The 20,998-nt window shown below is 52.4% G+C and overlaps 1 protein-coding gene across 2 annotated transcripts in view; it reads right to left on the bottom strand.

Moving 5' to 3' along the window:
- Positions 1-297: 297 nt before the first annotated feature.
- LOC106586959 (uncharacterized) overlaps positions 298-20,998 on the bottom strand; it is a 35,045-nt gene continuing 14,344 nt past the window's right edge. Inside the window, exons 6-14 of one of the 2 annotated variants that reach the window (XM_045707905.1) lie at positions 12,394-12,427; positions 10,604-10,709; positions 8,294-8,408; positions 7,056-7,105; positions 1,741-1,934; positions 1,374-1,521; positions 1,239-1,283; positions 991-1,018; positions 298-787 (exon numbers count right to left, since the gene is read on the bottom strand). In XM_045707905.1, the coding sequence (XP_045563861.1) occupies positions 642-787; positions 991-1,018; positions 1,239-1,283; positions 1,374-1,521; positions 1,741-1,934; positions 7,056-7,105; positions 8,294-8,408; positions 10,604-10,709; positions 12,394-12,427 (866 nt within the window). In that variant the 3' untranslated portion in view covers positions 298-641. Of the gene's footprint in view, positions 788-990; positions 1,019-1,238; positions 1,284-1,373; positions 1,525-1,740; positions 1,935-7,055; positions 7,106-8,293; positions 8,409-10,603; positions 10,710-12,393; positions 12,428-20,998 lie in introns of both variants that reach the window. The other variant, XM_045707904.1, reaches the window with a different exon arrangement.

Genomic DNA, 20,998 nt, shown 5'->3' with positions numbered 1-20,998 from the left:
GTTATCTGACCTGTTATTCAGCTATCTGACCTGTTATTCAGTTATCTGACCTGTTATTCAGTCTGTGTGCCAGATCACCAACACCTACAGTATAATCAGAACAATGAACATGAGGAACTACCATTCTGGAAGTTTTCGTGTCTATTTGTTGCTTCAGCGAGTTTGTCTGTAAAAGACGTGTTTAGAATAACGAAAGTCCCCACATTAGAAACGTGAATTAATATCATTGTGATTAATTTTGATACAGATGGCAACAATGTCAAATAAAAACATTCAAGAGTTCGACACAGATTATCAGATTTTATTTAGTTAAATATCAATACAGTCGAGTTTTAAATAATTATAAATGACGTATGAACAAACAGAGAACTTTAAGTCTAGATGTAATTTTCATACAACAGTTGATTCAACTAATTACTAGAGTGAATATTAACAACCGCTAAAACACATCTACAGTGCATAACAACAACATAACCAAACAGGAAATGAACTCATGTACAGCAACGTGGAAGAATCTCAGGATGCATTCAAAATGGCACCCTATTGCCCTAGTACACTACATGGCCCTGAGCAAAAGTAGTGCACTACATAGGGAATAGGGTGCCATTTGAAGCATGCATTAAGTTTTACACTAAGATGTGCTAGAAGTTAAAGGAGAAAGGGAAGGAGTCCCCAGCCCCTGATCCTTTCTCTCTGCTGGTTGACGGTCGACCAGGACTCTTAGAGCCGAAGGGAAACTCAAATCCATCTTCTGACTTCTCCGACTGCGGCCGGGCAAACAGGAAGCCTTCAACAACATACATATTGCTATTACACAGAGGAAGAACCACATCAGGGTCTGTATTTATAAAATATCTCTCCGATATAGGATCAGTTCCCTGTCCATTCATTTTCATTTTAAAGGCAAAACTGATCTTAGATCAGCTCTACAACTAAAAAAGAATCACTTTTGAAAAGTATAATTTATTAATAGCAGACACAATTTCCCACCTGATGGCGATTTGGATCCTGACGGTTTCTAAGATGATACAAAGGTATTAAATTAGCCATGTTCAGCATTATGTACGATACTGACACTACAGAGAATAACAACATATATAATGAGCCATGTTCAGCATTATGTACGATACTGACACTACAGAGAATAACATATAACAACATATATAATGAGCCATGTTCAGCATTATGTACAATACTGACACTACAGAGAATAACATATAACAACATATATAATGTACCTTTTCGCTGCTGAAATAGGAACTGCTGAAGGGGAAAGGAGGCTCCTACAATGAAACACAACATTAGAGTTTAATATAAAGAGTTGTTGATGGATTGGTCATCGTTGTAAAAAAGTGTTTTCGATGTTCCCTCACTTCCTCCTGGCCTGAGCCCAGTTCAAAGCCACAGTGGAAGCCAGAGAAGTCCGGGGCGGTGGGGCTTGGAGCTGAGCTCATGGAGAACAGGAAGGCTGGGGATTTCCCCGTGGATCCGTCGAGGCGACTAGGTGACCCACCGTGGCTACTGCTGGAGATATTATATAAGTACGCATCTATATACACAACTGGGAGGTCTGAATCTCAAACGGCACCCTTTTCCCTCTGTAGTGCACTACTTTTCACCAGAGCCCAGGGTGCACTGCTTTTGACCTGGGACTTGGTCAAAAGTAGTCCACCAAATAGGGTGCCATTTCAGACCCAGCCTAGGTTAACTTCTGTTTGAACTATGCATGTGATGTCTTACTTCAGGGAGAAGGTTGGGGTGCTGGACACAGCTTTCATTCTAGCAGGAGTCTGAGGAGAGAATGCTGCTCCCATCCCTTCATTCTTCTCCTCCTCCTCAGTAATGAGGGGTGTTGGCTGTTCCTCTCCTCCCTCAGTCCCCCTCTCCTTCACCTCCTCCATCCCCGCTGTACTGGAGGTGTTCAGACGCTCCTTCTATAAAGAGTCAAACCGATGTTACATAGCATATTTACAGATCATTCGGAAAGTATTCAGACCCCTTCACATTTTGTTACGTTACAGCCTTATTCTAAAATGGATTCAATATTTTTTCCCCCTCATCGATCTACACACAATACCCCATAATGACATCACAATACCCCATAATGACATCACAATACCCCATAATGACATCACAATACCCCATAATGACATCACAATACCCCATAATGACAAAGCAAAAAAATAAAAAATATTATGTTTGCGAACTTATAAAAAAATAAAAATAAACGGAAATATTACATTTGCATAAGTATTCAGACCCTTTACTCAGTACTTTGAAGCACCTTTGGCAGCGATTACAGCCTCAAGTCTTCTTGGGTATGACGCTACAAGCTTGGCACACCTGTATTTGGGGAGTTTCTCCCATTCTTCTCTGCAGATCCTCTCAAGCTCTGTCAGGTTGGATGGGGAGCGTCACTGCACAGCTATTTTCAGGTCTCTCCAGAGATGTTCGATCGGGTTCAAGTCCGGGATCTATCTGGGCCACTCAAGGACATTCAGAGACCTGTCCCGAAGCCACTCCTGCGTTGTCTTGGCTGTGTGCTTAGGGTCGTTGTCCTGTTGGAAGGTGAACCTTCACCCCATTCTGAGATCCTGAGCGCTCTGGAGCAGGTTTTCATCAAGGATCTCTCTGTACTTTGCTCCGTTCATTTTTCCCTCGATCCTGACTAGTCTCCCAGTCCCTGCTGCTGAAAAACATCCCCACAGCATGATGCTGCCACCACCATGCTCCACAGTAGGGATGGTGCCAGGTTTCCTCCAGACGTGACACTTGTCTTTCAGGCCAAAGAGTTCAATCTTAGTTTCATCAGACCATAGAATCTTGTTTCTCATGGTCTGAGTCCTTCAGGTGCCTTTTGGCAAACTCCAAGCAGGCTGTCATGTGCCTTTTACTGAGAAGTGGCTTCCGTCTGGCCACTCTACCATAAAGGCCTGATTGGTGGAGTGCTGCAGAGATGGTTGTCCTTCTGGAAGATTCTCCCATCTCCACAGAGGATCTCTGGAGCTCTGTCAAAGTGACCATCGGTTTCTTGGTCACCTCCCTGACTAAGGCCCTTCTTCCCGATTGCTCAGTTTGACCAGGCAGCCAGCTCTAGGAAGAGTCTTGGTGGTTCCAAACTTCTTCCCTCGACGGAACGATTTGATTAGTGTAGTGTTAGCTAGCTACATAGTTGTCTTTGTTATAGTTTGATAATTGTGTAGTTTAGAGTAATTATCGAGGTTAGCTAGCCAGCTATTTTCGTCCCCCGCGACGCCATTTTCCAAACCTAGTCAACTATTACCGACGAGCAGCATTGGAGAAACTAAATACATTACAAAGGAACGTCTTGATTAGTAGTTACCTTTGTATCATGATAATGGTGTAGTACTGAAACTATCGAGGTTACCTAGCCAGCTACACGTTCAAAGTCAACAACGCAGCCACTGCTAGCTAGCCTACTCCACCAGCCAGCAGTACTGTATCATTTTAGTCAATAAGATTTTTGCAACGTAAGCTTAACTTTCTGAACATTCGAGACGTGTAGTCCACTTGTCATTCCAATCTCCTTTGCATTAGCGTAGCCTCTTCTGTAGCCTGTCAACTATGTGTCTGTCTATCCCTGTTCTCTCCCCTCTGCACAGGCCACACAAACGCTTCACACCGCGTGGCCGCTGCCACTCTAACCTGGTGGTCCCAGCGCGCACGACCCACGTGGAGTTCCAGGTCTCCGGCAGCCTCTGGAACTGCCGATCTGCGGCCAACAAGGCTGAGTTCATCTCAGCCTATGCTACTCTCCAGTCCCTCGACTTCATGGCACTGACGGAAACATGGATTACCACAGATAACACTGCTACTCCTACTGCTCTCGCCTCGTCTGCCCACGTGTTCTCTCATACCCCGAGAGCATCTGGCCAGCGGGGTGGTGGCACTGGAATCCTCATCTCTCATAAGTGGACATTCTCTCTTTCTCCCCTGACCCATCTGTCTATCGCCTCCTTTGAATTCCATGCTGTCACAGTTACCAGCCCTTTCAAGCTTAACATCCTTATCATTTATCGCCCTCCAGGTTCCCTTGGAGAGTTCATCAATGAGCTTGACGCCTTGATAAGTTCCTTTCCTGTGGATGGCTCACCTCTCACAGTTCTGGGTGACTTTAACCTCCCCACGTCTACCTTTGACTCATTCCTCTCTGCCTCCTTCTTTCCACTCCTCTCCTCTTTTGACCTCACCCTCTCACCTTCCCCCCCCCACTCACAAGGCAGGCAATACGCTTGACCTCATCTTTACTAGATGCTGTTCTTCCACTAATCTCATTGCAACTCCCCTCCAAGTCTCTGACCACTACCTTGTATCCTTTTCCCTCTCGCTCTCATCCAACACTTCTCACTCTACTCGGATGGTATTGCGCCGTCGCAACCTTCGCTCTCTCTCTCCCGCTACTCTCTCCTCTTCCATCCTATCATCTCTTCCATCTGCTCAAACCTTCTCCAACCTATCCCCTGATTCTGCCTCCTCAACCCTCCTCTCCTCCCTTTCTGCATCCTTTGATTCTCTATGTCCCCTATCCTCCCGGCCGGCTCGGTCCTCCCCGCCTGCTCTGTGGCTCGACGACTCATTGCGAGCTCACAGAACAGGGCTCCGGGCAGCCGAGCGGAAATGGAGGAAAACTCGCCTCCCTGCGGACCTGGCATCCTTTCACTCCCTCCTCTCTACATTTTCCTCTTCTGTCTCTGCTGCTAAAGCCACTTTCTACCATTCTAACTTCCAAGCATGTGCCTCTAACCCTAGGAAGCTCTTTGCCACCTTCTCCTCCCTCCTGAATCCTCCTCCCCCTCCCCCCCCCTCCTCCCTCTCTGCGGATGACTTCGTCAACCATTTTGAAAAGAAGGTCGACAACATCCGATCCTCGTTTGTTAAGTCAAACGACACCGCTGGTCCTGCTCACACTGCCCTACCCTGTGCTTTGACCTCTTTCTCCCCTCTCTCTCCAGATGAAATCTCGCATCTTGTGACGGCCGGCCGCCCAACAACCTGCCCGCTTGACCCTATCCCCTCCTCTCTTCTCCAGACCATTTCCGGAGACCTTCTCCCCTTCCTCACCTCGCTCATCAACTCATCCTTGACCACTGGCTACGTCCCTTCCGTCTTCAAGAGAGCGAGAGTTGCACCCCTTCTGAAAAAACCTACACTCGATCCCTCCGATGTCAACAACTACAGACCAGTATCCCTTCTTTCTTTTCTCTCCAAAACTCTTGAACGTGCCGTCCTTGGCCAGCTCTCTCAGTCAGGTTTCAAGACTGGTCATTCAACTGAGACTGCTCTTCTCTGTGTCGCGGAGGCTCTCCGCACTGCTAAAGCTAACTCTCTCTCCTCTGCTCTCATCCTTCTAGACCGATCTGCTGCCTTTGATACTGTGAACCACCAGATCCTCCTCTCCACCCTCTCCGAGTTGGGCATCTCCGGCGCGGCCCACGCTTGGATTGCGTCCTACCTGACAGGTCGCTCCTACCAGGTGGCGTGGCGAGAATCTGTCTCCGCACCACGTGCTCTCACCACTGGTGTCCCCCAGGGCTCTGTTCTAGGCCCTCTCCTATTCTCGCTATACACCAAGTCACTTGGCTCTGTCATATCCTCACATGGTCTCTCCTATCATTGCTATGCAGACGACACACAATTAATCTTCTCCTTTCCCCCTTCTGATAACCAGGTGGCGAATCGCATCTCTGCATGTCTGGCAGACATATCAGAGTGGATGACGGATCACCACCTCAAGCTGAACCTCGGCAAGACGGAGCTGCTCTTCCTCCCGGGGAAGGACTGCCCGTTCCATGATCTCGCCATCACGGTTGACAACTCCATTGTGTCCTCCTCCCAGAGTGCTAAGAACCTTGGCGTGACCCTGGACAACACCCTGTCGTTCTCCGCTAACATCAAAGCGGTGACCCGATCCTGTAGGTTCATGCTCTACAACATTCGCAGAGTACGACCCTGCCTCACACAGGAAGCGGCGCAGGTCCTAATCCAGGCACTTGTCATCTCCCGTCTGGATTACTGCAACTCGCTGTTGGCTGGGCTCCCTGCCTGTGCCATTAAACCCCTACAACTCATCCAGAACGCCGCAGCCCGTCTGGTGTTCAACCTTCCCAAGTTCTCTCACGTCACCCCGCTCCTCCGCTTTCTCCACTGGCTTCCAGTTGAAGCTCGCATCCGCTACAAGACCATGGTGCTTGCCTACGGAGCCGTGAAGGGAACGGCACCTCCGTACCTTCAGGCTCTGATCAGGCCCTACACCCAAACAAGGGCACTGCGTTCATCCACCTCTGGCCTGCTCGCCTCCCTACCTCTGAGGAAGCACAGTTCCCGCTCAGCCCAGTCAAAACTGTTCGCTGCTCTGGCACCCCAATGGTGGAACAAGCTCCCTCACGACGCCAGGACAGCGGAGTCAATCACCACCTTCCGGAGACACCTGAAACCCCACCTCTTTAAGGAATACCTGGGATAGGATAAAGTAATCCTTCTAACCCCCCCCCCCCAAAAAGATTTAGATGCACTATTGTAAAGTGGTTGTTCCACTGGATATCATAAGGTGAATGCACCAATTTGATCCAGAGCGTCTGCTAAATGACTTAAATGTAAATGTAAAATGATGGGGTATTGTGTGTAGATTGATGAGGAAAACATTTAATTTAATCCATTTTATAATAAGGCTCTAAGGTAACATAATGTGGAAAAAGTGAAGAGGTCTGAATACTTTCATAATGCACTGTATAACACAAGACTTACGAGGCCTCCTATATGGCACCCTATTCCCTACATAGTACACTACTTTTGACCAGAGCCTTGGGCACTGATCAAAAACAGTACACTTTAAGGGAATAGGGTGCCATTTGGGACGCACCCCTGTATGCAGTATATTAATGAATCTACAGCACGGAACTTCATCAATGTCCTGCCACTGAACAGGTCCATGTTCTCTTCTAAATGATGCTGATGTTACTTGGAGTGTGATTTTACAGCAGTACCACACGTTGTTGAATAATGATATTATTATATTGTAATAATAAACAGCAGACCTGTTCCTCCAGTAAACTTCCCTCCTCCTGGGCTGAAGAGTGGATTTCATCTAGAGGACGGATTTAAAACATTTTACCACCAGTATCAATTTAAACTGGACATGGGCCCAGATCCTACCCACTGGAGATCCTACCCACTGAATATCCTACCCACTGGAGATCCTACCCACTGGAGATCCTACCCACTGGAGATCCTACCCACTGGAGACTCTACCCACTGGAGATCCTACCCACTGAATATCCTACCCACTGGAGATCCTACCCACTGGAGACTCTACCCACTGGAGATCCTACCCACTGAATATCCTACCCACTGGAGATCATACCCACTGGAGACTCTACCCACTGAATATCCTACCCACTGGAGATCCTACCCACTGAAGATCCTACCCACTGGAGATCCTACCCACTGAATATCCTACCCACTGAATATCCTACCCACTGGAGATCCTACCCACTGAATATCCTACCCACTGAATATCCTACCCACTGGAGATCCTACCCACTGAAGATCCTACCCACTGGTGATCCTACCCACTGGAGATCCTACCCACTGGAGATCCTACCCACTGAATATCCTACCCACTGGAGATCCTACCCACTGGAGATCCTACCCACTGAATATCCTACCCACTGGAGATCCTACCCACTGGAGATCCTACCCACTGAATATCCTACCCACTGGAGATCCTACCCACTGAATATCCTACCCACTGAATATCCTACCCACTGGAGATCCTACCCACTGGAGATCCTACCCACTGAATATCCTACCCACTGAATATCCTACCCACTGGAGATCCTACCCACTGGAGATCCTACCCACTGGAGATCCTACCCACTGAATATCCTACCCACTGGAGATCCTACCCACTGAATATCCTACCCACTGAATATCCTACCCACTGGAGATCCTACCCACTGGAGATCCTACCCACTGGAGATCCTACCCACTGGAGATCCTACCCACTGGAGATCCTACCCACTGGAGATCCTACCCACTGGAGATCCTACCCACTGAAGATCCTACCCACTGAATATCCTACCCACTGAATATCCTACCCACTGGAGATCCTACCCACTGGAGATCCTACCCACTGAAGATCCTACCCACTGGAGATCCTACCCACTGAATATCCTACCCACTGAAGATCCTACCCACTGGAGATCCTACCCACTGAATATCCTACCCACTGGAGATCCTACCCACTGGAGACCCTACCCACTGGAGATCCTACCCATTGCCTCTGGGTATGACCACAGGTCACAGTGTGTTTCTCCTTGTGATGGAGGGTGAGCAAAGGTCTTTTCTAGATGCTCTTCAATTCCCTCTCCTCGTTTCTCACGGCCTTCCTGCAAGAGGACCAGAGGAAGTTGACTGACCACTCTAGTCTAGACTGGACTGAGGCCCAGCACCCAGGCTATAGATACCTTAGGCTTGGAGAGATGGGAGGAGGAGAGAGATAGATACCTGAGAGAGATGGGGAGGAGGAGAGAGATAGATACCTGGGAGAGATGGAGGGAGGAGGAGAGAGATAGATACCTGGGAGAGATGGAGGGAGGAGAGAGAGATAGATACCTGGGAGAGATGGAGGGAGGAGGAGAGAGAGATACCTGGGAGAGATGGAGGGAAGAGGAGAGAGATAGATACCTGGGAGAGATGGAGGGAGGAGGAGAGAGATAGATACCTGGGAGACATGGAGGGAGGAGGAGAGAGATAGATACCTGGGAGAGATGGAGGGGAGAGGAGGAGAGAGATAGATACCTGGGAGAGATGGAGGGAGGAGGAGAGAGATAGATACCTGGGAGAGATGGAGGGGAGAGGAGGAGAGAGATAGATACCTGGGAGAGATGGAAGGAGGAGAGGAGAGATAGATACCTGGGAGAGATGGAGGGGAGAGGAGGAGAGAGATAGATACCTGGGAGAGATGGGAGGAGGAGAGAGATAGATACCTGGGAGAGATGGAGGGGAGAGGAGGAGAGAGATAGATACCTGGGAGAGATGGAGGGAGGAGAGGAGAGATAGATACCTGGGAGAGATGGAGGGAGAAGAGAGAGATAGATACCTGGGAGAGATGGGAGGAGAGAGATAGATACCTGGGAGAGATGGAGGGAGGAGGAGAGAGATAGATACCTGGGAGAGATGGAGGGAGGAGGAGAGAGATAGATACCTGGGAGACATGGAGGGAAGACAGAGATAGATACCTGGGAGAGATGGGAGGAGAGAGATAGATACCTGGGAGAGATGGAGGGAGGAGGAGAGAGATAGATACCTGGGAGAGATGGAGGGAGGAGGAGAGAGATAGATACCTGGGAGAGATGGAGGGAGGAGGAGAGAGATAGATACCTGGGAGAGATGGAGGGAGGAGGAGATAGATACCTGGGAGAGATGGAGGGAGGAGGAGAGAGATAGATACCTGGGAGAGATGGAGGGAGGAGGAGAGAGATAGATACCTGGGAGAGATGGAGGGAGGAGGAGAGAGATAGATACCTGGGAGAGATGGGAGGAGGAGAGAGATAGATACCTGGGAGAGATGGAGGGAGGAGGAGAGAGATAGATACCTGGGAGAGATGGAGGGAGGAGGAGAGAGATAGATACCTGGGAGAGATGGAGGGAGGAGGAGAGAGATAGATACCTGGGAGAGATGGAGGGAGGAGGAGAGAGATAGATACCTGGGAGACATGGAGGGAAGACAGAGATAGATACCTGGGAGAGATGGGAGGAGAGAGATAGATACCTGGGAGAGATGGAGGGAGGAGGAGAGAGATAGATACCTGGGAGAGATGGAGGGAGGAGGAGAGAGATAGATACCTGGGAGAGATGGAGGGAGGAGGAGAGAGATAGATACCTGGGAGAGATGGAGGGAGGAGGAGATAGATACCTGGGAGAGATGGAGGGAGGAGGAGAGAGATAGATACCTGGGAGAGATGGAGGGAGGAGGAGAGAGATAGATACCTGGGAGAGATGGAGGGAGGAGGAGAGAGATAGATACCTGGGAGAGATGGAGGGAGGAGGAGAGAGATAGATACCTGGGAGAGATGGAGGGAGGAGGAGAGAGATAGATACCTGGGAGAGATGGAGGGGAGAGGAGGAGAGAGATAGATACCTGGGAGAGATGGAGGGAGGAGGAGAGAGATAGATACCTGGGAGAGATGGAGGGAGGAGGAGAGAGATAGATACCTGGGAGAGATGGAGGGAGGAGGAGAGAGATAGATACCTGGGAGAGATGGGAGGAGGAGAGAGATAGATACCTGGGAGAGATGGAGGGAGGAGGAGAGAGATAGATACCTGGGAGAGATGGAGGGAGGAGGAGAGAGATAGATACCTGGGAGAGATGGAGGGAGGAGGAGAGAGATAGATACCTGGGAGAGATGGAGGGAGGAGGAGAGAGATAGATACCTGGGAGAGATGGAGGGAGGAGGAGAGAGATAGATACCTGGGAGAGATGGAGGGAGGAGGAGAGAGATAGATACCTGGGAGAGATGGAGGGAGGAGGAGAGAGATAGATACCTGGGAGAGATGGAGGGAGGAGGAGAGAGATAGATACCTGGGAGAGATGGAGGGAGGAGATGTCTAGTGGAGGCTGATGGTCATCCTCAGTCTGAGGCGGTGACTGTCTGTGAGACTCTGCTGCCGTCAACAGACCAGAGATGCTGGACAGAAAAGTTGAGAACTGCTCACCTTATCTGACACACTTTAGGACACTCCCTTAACCTAACCCTAACCAAGGACACTCCCTTAACCCTAACCAAGGACACTCCCTTAACCCTAACCAAGGACACTCCCTTACCCCTAACCAAGGACACTCCCTTACCCCTAACCAAGGACACTCCCTTAACCCTAACCAAGGACACTCCCTTAACCCTAACCAAGGACACTCCCTTAACCCTAACCAAGGACACTCCCTTAGCTTAACCCTAACCAAGGACACTCCCTTAACCCTAACCAAGGACACTCCCTTAACCCTAACCAAGGACACTCCCTTAACCCTAACCAAGGACACTCCCTTAACCCTAACCAAGGACACTCCCTTACCCCTAACCAAGGACACTCCCTTAACCCTAACCAAGGACACTCCCTTAACCCTAACCAAGGACACTCCCTTAACCCTAACCAAGGACACTCCCCTTAACCCTAACCAAGGACACTCCCTTAACCCTAACCAAGGACACTCCCTTAACCCTAACCAAGGACACTCCCTTAACCCTAACCAAGGACACTCCCTTAACCCTAACCAAGGACACTCCCTTAACCCTAACCAAGGACACTCCCTTAACCCTAACCAAGGACACTCCCTTAACCCTAACCAAGGACACTCCCTTAGCTTAACCCTAACCAAGGACACTCCCTTACCCCTAACCAAGGACACTCCCTTAACCCTAACCAAGGACACTCCCTTAACCCTAACCAAGGACACTCCCTTAACCCTAACCAAGGACACTCCCTTAACCCTAACCAAGGACACTCCCTTAACCCTAACCAAGGACACTCCCTTAACCCTAACCAAGGACACTCCCTTAACCCTAACCAAGGACACTCCCTTAACCCTAACCAAGGACACTCCCTTAGCTTAACCCTAACCAAGGACACTCCCTTACCCCTAACCAAGGACACTCCCTTAACCCTAACCAAGGACACTCCCTTAACCCTAACCAAGGACACTCCCTTAACCCTAACCAAGGCCACTCCTGACCTGTAAACCACTCATCCAAATCTAGAACGGACCCTTAACCCTAACCAAGGCCACTCCTGACCTGTAAACCACTCATCCAAATCTAGAACGGACCCTTAACCCTAACCAAGGACAATCCTGACCTGTAAACCACTCATCCAAATCTAGAACGGACCCTTAACCCTAACCAATTATGAAAGTAAATATCTGGGGTGACCTTTTGTACCATTTTACATTTACGTCATTTAGCAGACGCTCTTATCCAGAGCACCATGGTCTTGTTGTACCATATGCTACTCCAAATATTACGATACCTGATATAATCATTTTGGGCTGGTAATGACTAGACTACAATAGAATATATTTTATACAATATTATAATCACATTCTCATTCAATAATCTTTTGTGTGGTGAAAAAGATAAGGCTTAGTTAATTTGTTTAGACTTCATTTACCATATTGATACAGCTTAACAAATACAACTGTTCAAATAAAGTATGGTCTTTCTTGAACATCACAATATACCTTCTTGCACTTTCCGACATATTGTCAATGTCAAATATCACGATGTTCAATTGAATCATATATGGGCTCAACTCTAATCCTTTTGTATGTCAGTGAGTTTCAGTTGATTTAAATTTTACATTAAATGTGCAAAAGGATACCTTTCCGATGGATTTTCGATGGACAATGTTTGACCTGAGGGAAGAAAGAAATAAGCTTGTATTTCTTTGCACCGTACATCAAACCAACAACACAGGATATTTAGTGGACTAAAACGTGATAGTTATCTAGTAGTAGAGGATATTGGTTACCATTTGGTTACCTAGTACAGTGTTTCTGACTTGCCTAGTTAAATAAAAACATTGTTTCCCAACTCCTCCGGTATGTTGTTGTAACCCAAAGTCACCTGATTGGGGTTTGGGGTGGCAGGTAGCCTAGTGGTTAGAGTGGAGGGGGGGCAGGTAGCCTAGTGGTTAGAGTGTAGGGGAGGCAGGTAGCCTAGTGGTTAGAGTGTAGGGGAGGCAGGTAGCCTAGTGGTTAGAGTGGAGGGGCGGCAGGTAGCCTAGTGGTTAGAGTGTAGGGGAGGCAGGTAGTCTAGTGGTTAGAGTGTAGGGGAGGCAGGTAGCCTAGTGGTTAGAGTGTAGGGGAGGCAGGTAGCCTAGTGGTTAGAGTGGAGGGGGGCAGGTAGCCTAGTGGTTAGAGTGTAGGGGAGGCAGGTAGCCTAGTGGTTAGAGTGGAGGGAGGCAGGTAGCCTAGTGGTTAGAGTGTAGAGGAGGCAGGTAGCCTAGTGGTTAGAGTGTAGGGGCGGCAGGTAGCCTAGTGGTTAGAGTGTAGGGGGGCAGGTAGCCTAGTGGTTAGAGTGTAGGGGAGGCAGGTAGCCTAGTGGTTAGAGTGTAGGGGAGGCAGGTAGCCTAGTGGTTAGAGAGGGCAGGTAGCCTAGTGGTTAGAGGGGGGGCAGGTAGCCTAGTGGTTAGAGGGGCAGGTAGCCTAGTGGTTAGAGGGGCAGGTAGCCTAGTGGTTAGAGTGTAGGGGCGGCAGGTAGCCTAGTGGTTAGAGTGTAGGGGGCGGCAGGTAGCCTAGTGGTTAGAGTGTAGGGGAGGCAGGTAGCCTAGTGGTTAGACTGTAGGGGAGGCAGGTAGCCTAGTGGTTAGAGTGTAGGGGAGGCAGGTAGCCTAGTGGTTAGAGTGTAGGGGAGGCAGGTAGCCTAGTGGTTAGAGTGTAGGGGAGGCAGGTAGCCTAGTGGTTAGAGTGTAGGGGGGGCAGGTAGCCTAGTGGTTAGACTGTAGGGGAGGCAGGTAGCCTAGTGGTTAGAGTGGAGGGGCGGCAGGTAGCCTAGTGGTTAGAGTGTAGGGGAGGCAGGTAGTCTAGTGGTTAGAGTGTGGGGAGGCAGGTAGCCTAGTGGTTAGAGTGTAGGGAGGCAGGTAGCCTAGTGGTTAGAGTGTAGGGAGGCAGGTAGCCTAGTGGTTAGAGTGTAGGGGAGGCAGGTAGCCTAGTGGTTAGAGTGGAGGGGAGGCAGGTAGCCTAGTGGTTAGAGTGTAGGGGAGGCAGGTAGCCTAGTGGTTAGAGTGTGGGGAGGCAGGTAGCCTAGTGGTTAGAGTGTAGGGGAGGCAGGTAGCCTAGTGGTTAGAGTGTAGGGGAGGCAGGTAGCCTAGTGGTTAGAGTGTAGGGGAGGCAGGTAGCCTAGTGGTTAGAGGGGCAGGTAGCCTAGTGGTTAGAGGGGCAGGTAGCCTAGTGGTTAGAGGCGGCAGGTAGCCTAGTGGTTAGAGGAGGCAGGTAGCCTAGTGGTTAGAGTGTAGGGGCGGCAGGTAGCCTAGTGGTTAGAGTGTAGGGGCGGCAGGTAGCCTAGTGGTTAGAGTGTAGGGGAGGCAGGTAGCCTAGTGGTTAGACTGTAGGGGAGGCAGGTAGCCTAGTGGTTAGAGTGTAGGGGAGGCAGGTAGCCTAGTGGTTAGAGTGTAGGGGAGGCAGGTAGCCTAGTGGTTAGAGTGTAGGGGAGGCAGGTAGCCTAGTGGTTAGAGTGTAGGGGGGGCAGGTAGCCTAGTGGTTAGACTGTAGGGGCGGCAGGTAGCCTAGTGGTTAGAGTGTAGGGGAGGCAGGTAGCCTAGTGGTTAGAGTGTGGGGGGAGGCAGGTAGCCTAGTGGTTAGAGTGTAGGGGGGCAGGTAGCCTAGTGGTTAGAGTGTAGGGGGGCAGGTAGCCTAGTGGTTAGAGTGTAGAGGCGGCAGGTAGCCTAGTGGTTAGAGTGTAGGGGGGCAGGTAGCCTAGTGGTTAGAGTGTGGGGGGCAGGTAGCCTAGTGGTTAGAGTGTAGGGGAGGCAGGTAGCCTAGTGGTTAGAGTGTAGGGGAGGCAGGTAGCCTAGTGGTTAGAGTGTAGGGGAGGCAGGTAGCCTAGTGGTTAGAGTGTAGGGGGGCAGGTAGCCTAGTGGTTAGAGGGGGCAGGTAGCCTAGTGGTTAGAGTTGGGGCAGGTAGCCTAGTGGTTAGAGGGGCAGGTAGCCTAGTGGTTAGAGTGGAGGCAGGTAGCCTAGTGGTTAGAGTGTGAGGGCGGCAGGTAGCCTAGTGGTTAGAGTGTAGGGGCGGCAGGTAGCCTAGTGGTTAGAGTGTAGGGGAGGCAGGTAGCCTAGTGGTTAGAGTGTAGGGGAGGCAGGTAGCCTAGTGGTTAGAGTGAGGGGCAGGTAGCCTAGTGGTTAGAGTGTAGGGGGGCAGGTAGCCTAGTGGTTAGAGTGTAGGGAGGCAGGTAGCCTAGTGGTTAGAGGGAGGCAGGTAGCCTAGTGGTTAGAGTGGAGGGAGGCAGGTAGCCTAGTGGTTAGAGTGTAGGGGAGGCAGGTAGCCTAGTGGTTAGAGTGTAGGGGAGGCAGGTAGCCTAGTGGTTAGAGTGTAGGGGAGGCAGGTAGCCTAGTGGTTAGAGGGGCAGGTAGCCTAGTGGTTAGAGGGCAGGTAGCCTAGTGGTTAGAGGGGCAGGTAGCCTAGTGGTTAGAGGGGGCAGGTAGCCTAGTGGTTAGAGTGTAGGGGCGGCAGGTAGCGTAGTGGTTAGAGTGTAGGGGGGCGGCAGGTAGCCTAGTGGTTAGAGTGTAGGGGGGCAGGTAGCCTAGTGGTTAGAGTGTGGGGGAGGCAGGTAGCCTAGTGGTTAGAGGGGCAGGTAGCCTAGTGGTTAGAGTGTAGGGGGGCAGGTAGCCTAGTGGTTAGAGTGTAGGGGAGGCAGGTAGCCTAGTGGTTAGAGTGTAGGGGAGGCAGGTAGCCTAGTGGTTAGAGCGTGCCTAGTGGTTAGGGAGGCAGGTAGCCTAGTGGTTAGAGTGGAGGGGAGGCAGGTAGCCTAGTGGTTAGAGTGGAGGGGAGGCAGGTAGCCTAGTGGTTAGAGTGTAGGGGCGGCAGGTAGCCTAGTGGTTAGAGTGTAGGGGAGGCAGGTAGACTAGTGGTTAGAGTGGAGGGGAGGCAGGTAGCCTAGTGGTTAGAGTGTAGGGGGGGCAGGTAGCCTAGTGGTTAGAGTGTAGGGGGGCAGGTAGCCTAGTGGTTAGAGTGTAGGGGCGGCAGGTAGCCTAGTGGTTAGAGTGTAGGGGGCAGGTAGCCTAGTGGTTAGAGTGTAGGGGGGCAGGTAGCCTAGTGGTTAGAGTGTAGGGGGGCAGGTAGCCTAGTGGTTAGAGTGTAGGGGAGGCAGGTAGCCTAGTGGTTAGAGTGTAGGGGGGCAGGTAGCCTAGTGGTTAGAGTGTAGAGGGGGCAGGTAGCCTAGTGGTTAGAGGTAGGCAGGTAGCCTAGTGGTTAGAGTGGAGGGGAGGCAGGTAGCCTAGTGGTTAGAGGAGGCAGGTAGCCTAGTGGTTAGAGTGGAGGGGCGGCAGGTAGCCTAGTGGTTAGAGTGTAGGGAGGCAGGTAGCCTAGTGGTTAGAGTGTAGGGGCGGCAGGTAGCCTAGTGGTTAGAGTGTGAGGGGGGCAGGTAGCCTAGTGGTTAGAGTGTAGGGGCGGCAGGTAACCTAGTGGTTAGAGTGTAGGGGGGCAGGTAGCCTAGTGGTTAGAGTGTAGGGGGGCAGGTAGCCTAGTGGTTAGAGTGGAGGGCGGCAGGTAGCCTAGTGGTTAGAGTGTGGGGGGGCAGGTAGCCTAGTGGTTAGAGTGTAGGGGCGGCAGGTAGCCTAGTGGTTGGAGTGTAGGGGGCGGCAGGTAGCCTAGTGGTTAGAGTGTAGGGGGCAGGTAGCCTAGTGGTTAGAGTGTAGAGGCGGCAGGTAGCCTAGTGGTTAGAGTGGAGGGCGGCAGGTAGCCTAGTGGTTAGAGTGTAGGGGGGCAGGTAGCCTAGTGGTTAGAGTGTAGGGAGGCAGGTAGCCTAGTGGTTAGAGTGGAGGGGGCAGGTAGTCTAGTGGTTAGAGTGTAGAGGAGGCAGGTAGCCTAGTGGTTAGAGTGTAGAGGAGGCAGGTAGCCTAGTGGTTAGAGGGGCAGGTAGCCTAGTGGTTAGAGGGGGCAGGTAGCCCAGTGGTTAGAGTGTAGGGGCGGCAGGTAGCCTAGTGGTTAGAGTGTAGGGGGGCAGGTAGCCTAGTGGTTAGAGTGTAGGGGGGCAGGTAGCCTAGTGGTTAGAGTGTAGGGGCGGCAGGTAGCCTAGTGGTTAGAGTGTAGGGGGGCAGGTAGTCTAGTGGTTAGAGTGTAGGGGGGGCAGGTAGCCTAGTGGTTAGAGGGGCAGGTAGCCTAGTGGTTAGAGGGGCAGGTAGCCTAGTGGTTAGAGTGGAGGGGCGGCAGGTAGCCTAGTGGTTAGAGGGGCAGGTAGCCTAGTGGTTAGAGTGGAGGGGCGGCAGGTAGCCTAGTGGTTAGAGTGTAGGGGGGGCAGGTAGCCTAGTGGTTAGAGGGGCAGGTAGCCTAGTGGTTAGAGTGGAGGGGCGGCAGGTAGCCTAGTGGTTAGAGGGGCAGGTAGTCTAGTGGTTAGAGTGGAGGGGCGGCAGGTAGCCTAGTGGTTAGAGGGGCAGGTAGCCTAGTGGTTAGAGGGGCAGGTAGCCTAGTGGTTAGAGTGGCAGGTAGCCTAGTGGTTAGAGTGTTGGGGCGGCAGGTAGCCTAGTGGTTAGAGTGTAGGGGGGGCAGGTAGCCTAGTGGTTAGAGTGGAGGGGCGGCAGGTAGCCTAGTGGTTAGAGTGGAGGGGTGGCAGGTAGCCTAGTGGTTAGAGGGGCAGGTAGCCTAGTGGTTAGAGGGGCAGGTAGCCTAGTGGTTAGAGTGGAGGGGCGGCAGGTAGCCTAGTGGTTAGAGGGGCAGGTAGCCTAGTGGTTAGAGTGGAGGGGCGGCAGGTAGCCTAGTGGTTAGAGTGTAGGGGCGGCAGGTAGCCTAGTGGTTAGAGTGGAGGGGCGGCAGGTAGCCTAGTGGTTAGAGTGGAGGGGCGGCAGGTAGCCTAGTGGTTAGAGTGTAGGGGCGGCAGGTAGCCTAGTGGTTAGAGAAGGCAGGTAGCCTAGTGGTTAGAGTGTAGGGGCGGCAGGTAGCCTAGTGGTTAGAGTGTAGGGGCGGCAGGTAGCCTAGTGGTTAGAGTGTAGGGGGCAGGTAGCCTAGTGGTTAGAGTGTAGGGGGGCAGGTAGCCTAGTGGTTAGAGTGTAGGGGCGGCAGGTAGCCTAGTGGTTAGAGTGGAGGGGTGGCAGGTAGCCTAGTGGTTAGAGTGTAGGGGAGGCAGGTAGCCTAGTGGTTAGAGTGGAGGGGGGGCAGGTAGCCTAGTGGTTAGAGTGTAGGGGCGGCAGGTAGCCTAGTGGCTAGAGGTTAGGGGGCAGGTAGCCTAGTGGTTAGAGTGTAGGGGCGGCAGGTAGCCTAGTGGTTAGAGTGGAGGGGGCGGCAGGTAGCCTAGTGGTTAGAGTGGAGGGCGGCAGGTAGCCTAGTGGTTAGAGTGTAGGGGCGGCAGGTAGCATAGTGGTTAGAGTGTAGGGGGGCGGCAGGTAGCCTAGTGGTTAGAGTGTAGGGGGGCAGGTAGCCTAGTGGTTAGAGTGTAGGGGCGGCAGGTAGCCTAGTGGTTAGAGTGGAGGGCGGCAGGTAGCCTAGTGGTTAGAGTGGAGGGGGGGCAGGTAGCCTAGTGGTTAGAGTGTAGAGGCGGCAGGTAGCCTAGTGGTTAGAGTGGAGGGCGGCAGGTAGCCTAGTGGTTAGAGTGGAGGGGGGCAGGTAGCCTAGTGGTTAGAGTGTAGGGGTGGCAGGTAGCCTAGTGGTTAGAGTGTAGGGGGCGGCAGGTAGCCTAGTGGTTAGAGTGGAGGGGCGGCAGGTAGCCTAGTGGTTAGAGTGTAGGGGAGGCAGGTAGCCTAGTGGTTAGAGTGGAGGGGCGGCAGGTAGCCTAGTGGTTAGAGTGGAGGGGCGGCAGGTAGCCTAGTGGTTAGAGTGTAGGGGCGGCAGGTAGCCTAGTGGTTAGAGTGTAGGGGGGCGGCAGGTAGCCTAGTGGTTAGAGTGTAGGGGGGGCAGGTAGCCTAGTGGTTAGAGTGTAGGGGGGGCAGGTAGCCTAGTGGTTAGAGTGTAGGGGAGGCAGGTAGCCTAGTGGTTAGAGTGGAGGAGCGGCAGGTAGCCTAGTGGTTAGAGTGTAGGGGAGGCAGGTAGCCTAGTGGTTAGAGTGGAGGGGCGGCAGGTAGCCTAGTGGTTAGAGTGTGGGGGGCAGGTAGCCTAGTGGTTAGAGTGTAGGGGAGGCAGGTAGCCTAGTGGTTAGAGTGTAGAGGTGGTAGGTAGCCTAGTGGTTAGAGTGGAGGAGCGGCAGGTAGTCTAGTGGTTAGTGTGTAGAGGTGGCAGGTAGCCTAGTGGTTAGAGTGTAGAGGCAGGTAGCCTAGTGGTTAGAGGGTAGAGGAGGCAGGTAGCCTAGTGGTTAGAGTGTAGGGGAGGCAGGTAGCCTAGTGGTTAGAGTGTAGAGGCGGCAGGTAGCCTAGTGGTTAGAGTGTAGGGGCGGCAGGTAGCCTAGTGGTTAGAGTGTAGGGGCGGCAGGTAGCCTAGTGGTTAGAGTGGAGGGGCGGCAGGTAGCCTAGTGGTTAGAGTGTAGGGGGGGCAGGTAGCCCAGTGGTTAGAGTGGAGGGAGGCAGGTAGCCTAGTGGTTAGAGTGTAGGGGTGGCAGGTAGCCTAGTGGTTAGAGTGTAGGGGGGCAGGTAGCCTAGTGGTTAGAGTGTAGGGGGGCAGGTAGCCTAGTGGTTAGAGTGGAGGGGCGGCAGGTAGCCTAGTGGTTAGAGTGTAGGGGAGGCAGGTAGCCTAGTGGTTAGAGTGTAGGGGCGGCAGGTAGCCTAGTGGTTAGAGTGTAGGGGGGCAGGTAGCCTAGTGGTTAGAGTGTAGGGGCGGCAGGTAGCCTAGTGGTTAGAGTGTAGGGGGGCAGGTAGCCTAGTGGTTAGAGTGTGGGGGGCGGCAGGTAGCCTAGTGGTTAGAGTGTAGGGGTGGCAGGTAGCCTAGTGGTTAGAGTGTAGGGGAGGCAGGTAGCCTAGTGGTTAGAGTGTAGGGGAGGCAGGTAGCCTAGTGGTTAGAGTGTAGGGGTGGCAGGTAGCCTAGTGGTTAGAGTGTAGGGGAGGCAGGTAGCCTAGTGGTTAGAGTGTAGGGGGCAGGTAGCCTAGTGGTTAGAGTGTAGGGGAGGCAGGTAGCCTAGTGGTTAGAGTGTAGGGAGGCAGGTAGCCTAGTGGTTAGAGTGTAGGGGCGGCAGGTAGCCTAGTGGTTAGAGTGGAGGGGCGGCAGGTAGCCTAGTGGTTAGAGTGGAGGGGGCAGGTAGCCTAGTGGTTAGAGTGTAGGGGGGGCAGGTAGCCTAGTGGTTAGAGTGTAGGGACGGCAGGTAGCCTAGTGGTTAGAGTGGAGGGGAGGCAGGTAGCCTAGTGGTTAGAGTGGAGGGGAGGCAGGTAGCCTAGTGGTTAGAGTGGAGGGGAGGCAGGTAGCCTAGTGATTAGAGTGGCAGGTAGCCTAGTGGTTAGAGTGGCAGGTAGCCTAGTGGTTACAGTGGAGGGGAGGCAGGTAGCCTAGTGGTTAGAGTGGAGGGGAGGCAGGTAGCCTAGTGGTTAGAGTGGCAGGTAGCCTAGTGGTTAGAGTGTAGGGGCGGTAGGTAGCCTAGTGGTTAGAGTGGAGGGGGGGCAGGTAGCCTAGTGGTTAGAGGAGGGTGGCAGGTAGCCTAGTGGTTAGAGTGGAGGGGCGGCAGGTAGCCTAGTGGTTAGAGGGGGCAGGTAGCCTAGTGGTTAGAGTGGCAGGTAGCCTAGTGGTTAGAGTGTAGGGTGGCAGGTAGCCTAGTGGTTAGAGGAGGCAGGTAGCCTAGTGGTTAGAGTGTAGAGGGTGGCAGGTAGCCTAGTGGTTAGAGGAGGCAGGTAGCCTAGTGGTTAGGGTGGAGGGGCGGCAGGTAGCCTAGTGGTTAGAGGGGGCAGGTAGCCTAGTGGTTAGAGTGTAGGGGAGGCAGGTAGCCTAGTGGTTAGAGTGGCAGGTAGCCTAGTGGTTAGAGTGTAGGGGAGGCAGGTAGCCTAGTGGTTAGAGTGTAGGGGCGGCAGGTAGCCTAGTGGTTAGAGTGTGGGGGGGGGCAGGTAGCCTAGTGGTTAGAGTGTGAGGGGGCAGGTAGCCTAGTGGTTAGAGTGTAGGGGCGGCAGGTAGCCTAGTGGTTAGAGTGTAGGGGGGCAGGTAGCCTAGTGGTTAGAGTGTAGGGGCGGCAGGTAGCCTAGTGGTTAGAGTGGAGGGAGGCAGGTAGCCTAGTGGTTAGAGTGTAGGGGGGCAGGTAGCCTAGTGGTTAGAGTGGAGGGGCGGCAGGTAGCCCTAGTGGTTAGAGTGGAGGGGCGGCAGGTAGCCTAGTGGTTAGAGTGTAGGGGAGGCAGGTAGCCTAGTGGTTAGAGTGTAGGGGCGGCAGGTAG

Source organism: Salmo salar, chromosome ssa25 (assembly GCF_905237065.1).
Source record: "Salmo salar chromosome ssa25, Ssal_v3.1, whole genome shotgun sequence".
Classification (NCBI taxonomy): Eukaryota; Metazoa; Chordata; class Actinopteri; order Salmoniformes; family Salmonidae; genus Salmo; species Salmo salar.
Note: the sequence above shows the minus strand (reverse complement) of the source record. Positions and strands in the feature narration are given on the sequence as shown.